The sequence below is a fragment of the Mirounga leonina genome, unplaced genomic scaffold, assembly GCF_011800145.1.
Source record: "Mirounga leonina isolate KUSES-001 unplaced genomic scaffold, KU_Mleo_1.0 Mir_168, whole genome shotgun sequence".
In the NCBI taxonomy this organism is placed as follows: domain Eukaryota; kingdom Metazoa; phylum Chordata; class Mammalia; order Carnivora; family Phocidae; genus Mirounga; species Mirounga leonina.
Genome location: NW_023270426.1, coordinates 49,174,705 through 49,187,288, shown reverse-complemented (window position 1 = coordinate 49,187,288; position 12,584 = coordinate 49,174,705). Strand labels below are relative to the sequence as shown.

At 35.5% G+C, this 12,584-nt stretch overlaps 1 protein-coding gene across 1 annotated transcript in view; it reads left to right on the top strand.

Moving 5' to 3' along the window:
• The window catches only part of AP3B1 (adaptor related protein complex 3 subunit beta 1), a 263,265-nt gene extending 252,970 nt beyond the window's left edge, over positions 1 to 10,295 (top strand). Inside the window, exon 27 of the mRNA XM_035014705.1 lies at positions 9,552 to 10,295. Within this exon, the coding sequence (XP_034870596.1) occupies positions 9,552 to 9,705 (154 nt within the window). The 3' untranslated portion in view covers positions 9,706 to 10,295. The remainder of the gene's footprint in view (positions 1 to 9,551) is intronic.
• Positions 10,296 to 12,584: the final 2,289 nt, after the last annotated feature.

Genomic DNA, 12,584 nt, shown 5'->3' with positions numbered 1-12,584 from the left:
CTTGTTTATGTTGGAACTTCTGATTTATTTTTTGTTTTGTTTTATATGTGAGTTAACTTTTCTGAAAGCAATGGCAGCTTTCCAGATTTTTGTTTCTTAGAAGAAAACAGCCAAACTGCCTTCTCAAAGCCAGCTAATATAAAAGCTCCCTTCTTATTGGGAAATAGACTAAGAAAGACACTTAGCACAGTTCTGTAATTTTTATTAGAGCGACATTTGCCTGTAACTTGTCTTGGTGGTTTGGAACCTAATGTCTGTTCAAGTGATTAAATTATAGTCAATTCTCAATTATCTGTGCTAATGCAGGGGAGACACACAACTAAGAACTGTTTATATTTGGCTTTAGAATGCAGAGATTGCCCTCAAACTTAATGTTTATGGTCCTTATAGACATATACAGTGTCTTGACACTTCTCTAATCCAGCTGGTGTTTGGCTCTGTAACTTGGGGGAGGAGCCCAAGTTACTAGAGAGTCAAAAGTGAAAAACATGCCTATCTATAATTAAGATTAGGTTGTGCTGTCTTAATTTGCCTCACAAGTCTCATTAGATATAATTGAAAATGTTTGCATTTGCTCTCATAGTTAAAGTATGGCTGTATTAATGTTCTAAATTTCAGAAAGCTTCTAGGTAATAAAGACCTGGGTTACTTGTATTTTTCATACAGAAATTGTTAAAAATTCTCATCCTGCATATGTAACATTTTTGGTCATTCTTTTATATTCAGTAACAGTTAAAACAAAAATGAACAATTATTAGTAAAATCTGTACCAATGCCTTTCTTAATGTCATTTAAAATGAAATAGTAATTACTGTTTACATTATAATAACAGAAATGAGCAGTTTATCACTTCATTGAGTTGTACTCATGTTGTTAACTGTAGTGTTCGGTATCATATTATCCTCTGGAATTAATGAGTTTATATATCTAAACTTATGTTATTTAATTGCCAGGAACAAAATTGAAATCCCTTTGAACTTTTTGAGTTCTTTATACTTCTGTGACAGTTGCTTTTTGAGTTGATGAAGACTAGGACCAAAGTCATTCTTGTATTTATATATAATGGTAATTGATTTAAGATTACTTTAAAAAAAACAAGTGTGAAAAGCATTTTGAATATTAGTATTTTAAGATATTAAAAATCTCAGTACAACAAATTATTCTTGCTAGGCTATCTTCTATTTAATTTTTCAGGATCTTTTATTTCTGAGAGGAGTTTTCAGTAAGCATCAGAGTATTCTACCATTCAATGAATAAAGTTTCCACTGTCTTAATTTTGGAATAATTTATTCCCACTACTCTTAAAATTTGAGTAGTTTTTACATTAAATGCCAGGTTAAAAAATAGTTAATATAAGAATTATCTAAGAAAAACGGAATCTTCATTAATATATAGAAGTGCGTAATAGTGTAGACATTTTAATTGAATACATAGCAGAAAATGGTTCCTACATAACAACAGAGAATGGCCTCCGTTAAGAAAAAGTCAATTAGGGGCTCCTGGGTGGCTCAGTTGGTTAAGCAACTACCTTCAGCTCAGGTCACGATCTCAGGGTCCTGGGATCGAGCCCTGCATCAGGCTCCCTGCTCAGCGGAAGCCTCCTTCTCGCTTTCCCACTCCCCCTGCTTGTGTTCCCTCTCTGGCTGTCTCTCTCTGTCAAATAAATAAATAAAATCTTAAAAAAAAAAAAAAAAGTCAATTAAAGGAGCACAAGTTTTATGGAATTCATTTAAAAACCAGGAACGTTTCTTAAGTAATTAACTGCTTTTCAAGATCAGTAAGAAAGCATATCTACTGTTAGATTATATGACATTTAGTTTTGATTTTCTAAATGAGCAGTAGTCTCAGAAAGCCAACCAGTATACTATTGAAAGACAACTTTATTTTCATTTCTCTTTTACTTGCTTGGTGATTGAAAAGGCTGCTCTTTGAGAACAAAACCATCCCATTGAGATCTAGAGTTATGGTCATTATGGCAACCTGCTATTTTCCATATTACAGTTACCACATGATAAGGGGTAATACAGAAATGAGAATTTAAAAAGTCATCAAAAAAGTGTTTATTAACCATGGAGCTGAATATCTTCATGTCCTGTGTTAGCTATTCATATTAAAACATGTTGTATGTTTTATGTGTTGTAAAAGTCTTAAAGCATATTATTAAGACAGTACTAATAAACCAGTATATAAATGAAGTACACACAAAGGGCATAGTGAACAATAGTAAACCAGTATATGAATGGACTGCAAAGGGAAAATGTCAATATTTAGTGTGTTTAGGGGAAGAGAATTAGAGAGACTAGCAATGGGAATCTTAGGTACATCCAGGGCCAGGAAAAATTTCTTGTGTTCCTCTGAGAAAGAAATCAAGTAAGGGTTTATGACTGGAGGTTTGTATTCAACAATGTAGAGACCATGGTGCATTTTCTTTTATTACATTGTTTGTCCTCTCATAAAGGTACTAATGTACAGTGAGCAAAAAGCAGAAAGCTAAAAATCTGTAGCTCCAGAATCTTAGGTTTTTCTGTACAAAAGAATCCTGTGGAGGGTTGTGTAAAACTCAGATTCCTGGGACCTACACCCAGGGACTCAGATGTGGTACATCTGGGGTATGGCCCAGGAGTCTGCATTTTAGCCAGCGGTCCAGGCGGTTCGAAGGCCGATAATGTTCCAGAGTTCACAGTTTGAGGCTGCCTTATATTATCAAGAGTTAATGACAGCTACATGACACATGTTAAAGTATATCTTTCCTGTTCATGCATTTCCTTTTTACACATTAGTTATTAAGAGATGCTAATAGACAGAGGTGTTTGATTCGGTTTTTTCTTATAGCCACGCCATTGTCCTCCAGCAAGAGTATATTGTTAATTATATGAGTGTATTACAGACCTGTCTGTGAAACAGTCTCAGACCACAAGTAAAAGTTTGTCTTTCAGCAGTCCCAACCATTTCACATTTTAACCCAGTTTCTGGAATTCTGACATTAAATAACAGTGGTGTTGTTAAACAGAGTCATACTGCCTACTCAATCTTGCCCTTTCAAGAACAGCAAATTGACCCTGTGAGGGGGAAAATGTGATAATTTGAGTAAAAACAGAAAGCCTTGTTTCTGCCATGATTCTGTTTTAGCTCTTAGCTTATTCAATAAGACCCAAAACAGTTTTCATTATTAACTTGTATTCAATACTTACAGTCCTTTCCCCGCCCCATGTATCTTAAACTGTGTTTGGATCTTGTTTACTGTGTCACTTTTTGAATTTGCAAATTCTGAATATGTGCAACTTGTGAATAATTACAGTCTTAATAGAATGAACGTTGTTTTACTATTGTTACTTAGGTCCTTAAGTATTAGGAAAATCTGGTGCTGTGGATAGAACAGTGTATTCATGGCAACCTGGCAGTCAACTTTTTAATTTACCAACATATTTAAAGACAGTATATTTGTTTCAGGTTTAAAATCAATAATCTTTTTATTTAATTGAAGTACATGTAAAGAACAACTTGTTTCATTTCTAGGCCTTCAGCTCATCCAGTGAATCACTGTTCTTGACATACATGTTTAATGTTATTAGTAGGAGAAATACTGGTATATACTACCATTTCCATCATAAGATGTCTATGCTGTGTAAGTCCTTCTTTCAGTATCTTTTGATGACTTGTGACAGATTTTCTTAGTGCTAGGGTTACAAACATGAATGGCATAGTCACTTCTTGGTGGGGTCTTTGATATTTCCCTTTCTTCTGTTCTTAGGTTGCTCAACCTTTGGGTTATTGTTTTTGTTTGTTGTTTTATTTATTTTTCCCTAGTAACTGAAATATTTAAATACCAGGTAATTTTGAAGGACCATAATAGAAAACAAGTATCTTGGTGCCCTAATTTTATAAGCCCTGAAACTATAGTAACCATACTTCAGCTGTATTAAAACAAAATTTTTTGTAAACAGTTGTTAGTATAAAGATACCAGGCTTTGGTCTTACCTCCTGTATAACAAATTTGGAATCTCAAACAGGACTAAAGATTTGTGGAACCTATTTAGAAATCAGAGTTCTTGCTCAGGTTGAAGATTGTCCACTAGAGGGCAGCACTGCTTTTTTATCTGTGGCTTTGATCTCTGCAGGCTCTGTGAGTAGCATTTCATTGAAAAACAAATGTAGGCCTCAGTTAATTTTTACACGGAAAGCATATTTGGATATTTCAGAGCTAACCAAACTACACAGATGATTTTGCTTTAAAGCATTCTTTATTTAAGTTTTAATTCCACCATTTGTGAGGTAATATTCTGTAATGCAACAGTTTTACTAATAGGAATACATGTAACTGTTTTCATGTAGAAATGAAAGAGAGGTATTCTTGATGATTTTCTTTTGGGGTTGACAGTTTTATAAGGAATCAAAGAGAATGGGGTAGGAATTTATTTGTTTTACTATTTGGTTTTCTGTTAAGGCCCATCCCATCCCACCCCCACCAAATAGACAAACCAAAAATGCTTTGGAATAACTGGAATATTTCATGTCTTCTTTGAGAAAGTGCACTTAAGAGATTTATTTAGCTTTCCTGTATAAAGAAAGAGAATGCGTCATTGACAAGATAGTGTGGAGAATCATTTTTTATACCATGTTTAAAGATTAGAACAGAATACAGAGAGTCTTAAGTTACAATGGTGGCTCATTTTTTTTTTTACCTCTTCTCATTAGATTGTTAAAGGAAAATACTATAATATTGCTGGCTGATTTTTTTAAAATAATAGGGAAAAATACATTGCTTTGGACAAATTCCCTAAACTTGAATCACATGTAATTTTTCCCCCTCGGTATTAATTCTATTAGGTAATGGGTTTAACTTTAAAATACAATTTTATAGTCAACAAAATGGAATTTTTTACAACTTACAAATTCTCTGTTTAAAGTGTTCTGTATTAACTCAAAGTAATAAGGACTTATCATTTTAAATTTTTTGGAAAACAATGCTCCAAATCATCATGCTTTGGTATTTGATGTTAGGATGGTTATTCAAACCAGTATTTCTTACATATAATGATTGTGCAACTTCATTACACATTTGTCAACTTTGGACTAATTATTTTTATACGGCTAGGGCAGGGCACTGCATCTTGTGATCGTCTTTCTTACTAATAGGATTCTGTCTGCTTCAGCAGGCAGTAATTGAAGGCTTCATGTACAGAGTAGGGGAAAAAAAAAGTTTTAGCCTGAGTGGGCCATTGTCACAGCTTTTGGTAACCAGTAGAACAGAAAACATGAGAAAATTGAACTCAGAATAGAAAAATCAGAAACCAGGAAGACTATCCAAGAGAAGAAAAAGCATGTCTTAGAGCTGTTGCATTAAATGTAGCAAATATGATTCTACTTAAAATTTTTATGTTTGTGAATACCCTGGAGATTGATACAGTCTCTCAGATAAATACTTTTTAATTCATGTTGTCCTGTTAACATTGCAGTTATTCAAACAATTGAGTTGTAGAATTTCTTTTCCTTCTGACAAAGAACATATATGGTCCATAGCCAGCTTCTCATAAATCTAAAAAAAAAGTGTGGTTTAAGTGCATGAGGGAATAAGGCCAGGTATTGTAGACAGTAAATTTATACAAATTTGTTGTTACCTGCGCTTTTTTCATAATTCTGTCAGTAGTTAAGACAAATTAACTTTTTTAGAAAAGTAGTATCTTCATTTAGGTTTGGCAAGCAGCTTATTTTGTCTTTTTCTTTAATCTTGAGAATTCTTACAAGCTTCAAAAATTAAATGTCAATTGCTAGAGATAATAGACAAAAAACATGTAATGAAATGAAATACAGATATATCTAAACAGTTTTACCTTCTCAGTTGGTGATTACAAACAGCCAGTGTTTGGTGGTGGAATGAAAAATGAAAAATTATGAAAAATACCTAGATGGTATCCTTTTAATAATATGGAGCCCGTCATACATAGGCAATACATCTTTAACTGTCATCCTCTTATTTGTTCTCATTTGTGTTGTTACTGGTGTTCGAGGTTGGTTGGCCTCCCAGAAGTCCCTCCCTGTGTTACAGCCCCATTCAGGAAGGTTTTATATTTTTCATTGCCAGTGTGTCTTTTGAGGGCGTGGGAGGTGGGGGGGTGTTTAAAATTTTTTAAATCTTTAAAAGCAGAAGTTAAAAAGTGATTATGATAAAGCACCAAGTCAGGATGCTTTGAATTCCATAATGGTGCAAATTCAAGTTCACAATTTTGAAGGGAAAAATCTTCCCTCTTCAAGCTTTTGGAACAGTAGTAGATTATATACATATTAGGTAAATAAGAAAAACCTTAATTTATCAGTGCATTTTGCATATTTGAGAATGTGTATAATCCAGAATCAGAATATTTGGGTTCAGATTCCTGCTCAACCATTCACTAGCTGTGTGCCCATGAGCAAGTTTCTCAACTTCTGTGGGCCTCAGTTCCCTCATCTATAAGGTGATCTGCCTCGAAGAATCAAATGAGTGCCCGTGACACAAAGCACTTAATAAATGGCAGTTGCAATGATGGCTGTGGTGATCCAGAAACTTCACATACCTTCTGAAAAAGTTTGGTCACAGTCTTCATCTTCGTTTGAGGTCAAGTACAGAGGTTCTGCTGTCAGCCATTAAATTTAGCATAGAAGTGTTTGACCCAAGCTCTCTTTATAATCAATATTTCTTATATCCAAAAGCTAGCTGTGTGTTATTTATTAATTGGTGTTCTTTCCATAACTGTCTTTCGGTGTATTTTTAAAGCATATCCTGTTCGGGCATTAAGCGATTAATAAATTTTGGGGGGTGGCTTTGCTTTTCATGGACCAAAACAAACCAGTTGTAATCATGCTGTGTTCCAATTAAATACATCCTTTTTGAACTGTGAAATGAGAATGTCAGAACATCTGATCTTCTAGTCTTCTGCTTTAAAACATGGCTTTTACCATTTGTGCCCACTAGCACAGAGAGACCTAGTTAAAGGCAGTAGCTTTTACACCAGCTAACATATTATTGCTAGGATGATTTGCTTAGCATGTTTCCACTGTAGTGTAAGCAAAGACCTTTTCTTTCATTCCCCTATTCTTTATAGTATTGAGAATTTTGTGGTAATAGGATTTCAAAAACATGTACAAGACACTAATTTTAATCTCTGTAAACATACTGACGTCAAAACTGACGTTTGTCTCTGCTGAGTTTATATTATTGTACCATCAACTCTAAGTTTTTAATAGAAAAGAGATAAAATGTGCCTTGGGGCTGTGCAACCCTGAAATTCAAGTGCTTTTGTGTCCCTATTCAGACATAATCTCCTTCTCTGCAGTCCCAAGGCACAAGTGTTAAGTAAATAAAGGGACTAATAAGACTATTGTTTACATAATTATAACCCTGTCAGAAATAGGGACCTCTGTTCAAATATGTGTTGAATGAAGATTTGGTGATGACCGAATCTGTGGGGGAGAAAAGTTACATAAATGAGTAGGACAGTAGTGCCACATAGTATCATTTGGTTTAACATACAGACAAGGTTTAACAGAAATACAGAAACAGGATTCTCCTATGAAGCAGAAGAACCTCAAAAATGTGGGCAAAAGAAATGCATAAACTTGTAAGGGGTGATAGGAAAGAGGGACCTCTGGGGGCTGGTGATATTTGTGTTCTGTAGAAGATGGAATTAGATACGCATTTCCTTATGTCTTTTGTGGACATCTGAAGAGCACACAGATGTGTATAGTATGAGAGCTTTACAAAATCTCTTTAAAAACACTGGTATGATTTCTCTTCCTAAACTGGTTACTTACAGTTGCTTCTCTCAAGTAGAAAAACTGCTCTGTCGGACTCCTTACCAGTCTTCAGTGTGTTTGGAGAGAGTAGCTTTCCATGTTTGTAGAAAATAACACAAATAAATGACTGGGAAGGCTTCTAACATACTTTATCAACAACCCACCAGCTCACATTTTAAGATGCAACCTGAAAGTGTTGATAATATTTTGAATTACATAAAATTAGCATGTTTGTTTTGCTTTTGAGTCATTATTCTGATTATCGTTGGGAGACTGATTTTCATGATTCTGTTTGGGTCAAAAATGGCTTGTTGGGTTTTGGGAAAAAAAGAATCGAATGTGTTATAAGATCTTGATGTCATTTTTTTAAAACTCAAAAAAGAAATTACTTTTCATTTAAAGAGAATCTGCTTCCTGCTTAAGTGGCTAATATTTTAATTAAGTTGGGAGTGAAGTTTTTCTGAGTGTCTCCTGATAAACTCCCTCTTTTATGTTGATGGTAATTAAACAGATCCCTGAGGACACCACGGGCTCTGCGCAAGGCCCATGCTAATTGTCAGACATGAGACACTGACCAGTTGGTTTGCTCTTGAATAGTCCGCAGCGTGCTGTCAGCGCGGCCGTTTTATTTTTATGTATTGTGAGCTGTTGTCAGGGCTAACTGGGTGCCATTGTGGCTGAAGATGTTGCGCAAATTGAGGCAGATGGCTCAGATTCAGACACGTGTCATACAGAAAGGGGAAAGGGGATTGGCCCTGCAAAGTGGGGTCACAGCAGGTCACAGACCTGCTCTACACTTGTTAGTGTTTTCAAAAGCTCATGTGCGGCAACTTTGTTTTTCTCCAGTCATCCCTGCAATCGAATCCCCTCCCCCTCCCCAAAATGTGTGGAACATGCTCCATGTGGAAAATGGAGGCCTAGGAGGGTACCGTCCTCTTCCTTAACGTCTCTAGGGCTCAACTGTGCGTGCAGAATGAATTAGCAGGATTGACAGAAGTTCATTGTGCCTCCAACAGCTTTTCAGTCAATTGCAGTGCTTAAAAGGCTAGTTTTGCTTTTAATTCCATGTAATTAGTAGATTCTTCATGTCTTGGAATTTAGTAATGGAGCCTTAGACTTCAAGTTTCCTCTATTCTAAAGCAAAAAGAAGTATCTAACATCCTGAACGTTAAAAAAAATCTAAAAAGAGGGTGTATGGTGTTGTACCTGGCTGTCCTGTGATTTTGTTACATGTCATCATCAACATTAGAGATTGAATTTGAATATTTTAACATGCATGCATGAATTTTTGAAACAGTATGAGTTTTATAATGTCCATAAAATTACCTAATTTCTTGCATAATCATTTTCACATATGAGGAATTAAAATTTCAAGCTCTTTGACAAAAGTAACTTTTCTTAATATGTTTTAAAAATAAAAATACAGTGGTTTATTTTAAATGGCCCCATGCATGGTGAAATGTTAAATATCAAATGAATGATTCCCAAATATATATTAATGGAGAATTATTCACATATACCTCTTGTCCAAACTAATAAGTAAAATAGACTTCCTTTTCTTGTTCCGATCTAACAATGCACTAAAATTACCTGCCTGTGGTAAGCATGGTGCTGGGCAGTTTATTGATTTTTCAGAAGAATGCTTGGCTTTGGGTTTTTGGCAGTAGGGAACCTGTAAGAAATTACTGAGAAAACAATTATTTTAAACCTATTTGAGTCTGTGCCGTCTCCTTTCCCCCACCCCCCCTCATGACAAAAGGCCTCTCTTTTTTTATGTTCAGGTTTGCAGCTAAAACTGTGCACAGTGGGTCGTTGATGCTCGTCACAGTGGAGCTGAAAGAAGGCTCTACAGCCCAGCTTATCATCAACACTGAGAGAACCGTGATCGGTTCTGTTCTGCTGCGGGAGCTGAAGCCCGTCCTGTCCCAGGGGTAACCTGCTTACATCTGGACTTCAGAATCTGGCACACAACAAAAGTGCCTGGCATCCACTACTGCTGCCTTTCATTTATAATAATAGCCCTTCCATCTGGCAGCGGGGGAAGAATACACTCTTGACATTCTTGTCTCCTGCTTTAGAATGCTGGTGTGTATCTATCATGTATGCAGTACTTGCCCCCTTTTCGCTTTGCTAACCAAAGAACATATATTTTACTGTCAGTTTTCTCAACTCTTGAATCCATGTGGCATTTTCTCTGTCCTGCTACTTCTTCTGGCCTTCTCCTCTTCTCTTTTTTCACCACAATGGACATGAATTGGGTATTTTAAGTTCATTGGAAATTACCCTCCCTCCCAGTGTAAACAAAAAATCAGCCTAGAAATAGTCTAAATGGCCTCTCAGCTTGGTATCTGAAAATTGGGGTAGCACACTTTTTAGAATTAAATACAAAAACAACAAGATCGCTGCAGAATTTTGTTCTGTGAATTTCCTGGTATTGTAATTGGTTATTGACAATGCTCATCATGAAATCATCTCTGAATAATAAACTAGCATATGAATAACATGTGTCTTTGCATTTTTGATGAGAAACTGTGTGTAATCCCAAAGTTCATTGGCTGATAGTTCTTTATTTTAAAGTAAATGGCTTGAGTGTTATATTCTGCAAAGAAGCAGTCAATGGGGTTTAGTTAGTGAAAAAAAACCCACTTTCAAACTCAAGTAGATTTTCTGATTGTTTTATAGAGTAGTTAACTCCAAGAAAAAAATTGATATAGTTAATAACAACAGCAAAAATCATCATGTTGTAACATAAAATGTCTCTTTCCATGCAATCTTGATTAGTAGGGATCAGATTATAAGGTGTATTACACCTGCTGAATAAATTCTTTTTATCTCATTGCTCCTTTACAAATCTTGATGCCCAACTTAGACAGACTGAAACACCTTTGGAAACTAACCAGTATAAACCTAATTGTAGAAGTTTTAAGAACCAGTTACATAATCAACATATTCGCTCTTTTCCCTGCAGTGTTTATTTTGTTTGCTGACTTAGGCAAGTCACTGTTTTTAGTTAGATTGTTCTGTAACCAGGACACTTTTTTCTAAGTCTTTTATACCTTTTTAAAACCAATTGAAATTTTATTTACCTTTCTGATATAAGGTAATAGAGAGTATATGCTAGTCAGTTCCCTTTCTTTAAAGCCACATAATGATTTTTAAAAAGTAAAAAGAATATATATTGGTGGAAACACCATAGAACATATATAAAGAGAAGAATAAAAACATTCTTAGAAAATACTCCTCGAATAAAACAGACCTGAAAAATTAAATTTTCAAGCTTGTGAGCTGGGGAGAGCAAACAAGAGCAGCGACTCCGGGTGAGTAGAGCTGTGGGAGTCACGTGTCCGGCCTCGCCCTGGAGCCTTCCGGCCATGGCAGAGCCGACAGCCAGGAGCGACGCTGTTACTGCAGCCGGTTGGCATTTCCATTAATAATCCTGTTTCTCGGGGCTTGCTTCACACCTTTGGGGTTTTCAGTCAACAACTTTTGCAAATGTTATAAAGAGTTTGACAGGCTACATACCTGTTTTCTGAAAAACATGTTTACACAATGCATCAAAGCAGAGGGAACATGGATGTTGTGGTGTAGACAGGTTTTTGTTTTCCTTAAATGAGGGCACTTCTCTTTGAAAACAGGTTACTCATAGGTACGTATTTGGAAACTAAGGAAGTTTCAGTGGAACTTTAGTTTTGAATAAGATCAATTTTTGATAGCTAACCTTGAGATTTAAAATCTATACTAAATAATATAATGTGGTATACTAACAGTTGAAGCCATTTTAACATCAATAGCTTAGTATCATTAAAATATTTTTCATATAAGTGGAAATTAGAAAAATGACCAAAATCCCAAGTTTTAAGATTTGGGGGTGGAAGGGGGTGGGTTTCTTCCTTTTTTGGTACAGTGTTTAAGAGTTCCTTACCTCATATTTCCTTTAACTTTATCATAATCCATGATTATCTCTAAATTGTTCCATTGAGTCGAGTTAGTCAATGTTGAATTCTTAATTCTAGCTATATTTTTTCATTTTAATGTCCACTTAATGGGACATTTTATGTACACCAATCTTGAAGAATGGCTCTCGTAGTATATTTCAGACTGAGCCTCATTTTTGGTATCACATTGCCTCATTTTCGGTATCTCAATACATTTGCTTTATTTATTATAAGAAAAGGAGAATGTTTTTATTCTGAAGAGCCTGTAATAATGAACTTACCAAATTAAAATACTTGATACTTGCCCTTCTCAGGAACTATTTGCAAACATTTGAATAACTTTATAATAGCTTATGAGAAGTTTGCCCTTGTAACCTATGGTTCATGTTAAGAAGATAGATATTACATTAGAGGAGACAAGAATCCAGAATGATGAATAATATAAAGGGAGGTTTTAAAAAGCAAAGTTTAGCTAGCTAGAGGAAAACCTAAGCTTTTTTACCTTCTTTGTTTCCTCTCTCTAATCTCTCTAACGTTATAGGGGAATGTGTTTAAACAGGGAAAAGGCCTCTTTTCACATAATGAGGGGGGGAAAGCCCTATGTTACAGTGCAAAATTAACAAAGCCTTACTGTTTCCTCTCTATTTAAAGCCTGCATCCACGGTGAAACGTGAAGAACTGCGGTAACCATTGTCAGGGGTATAATAAAATAGAAGATATGTGCTCTACCCCCAAGAAACCACAATCCATTTGGCAATAAATGAAGAAATGGCAGTGTGGACTTCGCTGAGTCAGTGAGCCCTGGTTTGCAAACAAACTTCACTTACATACTAATACAGGCGCACCTCCTTCCCCAGCCCCACTCACTTTGGGTGCTGA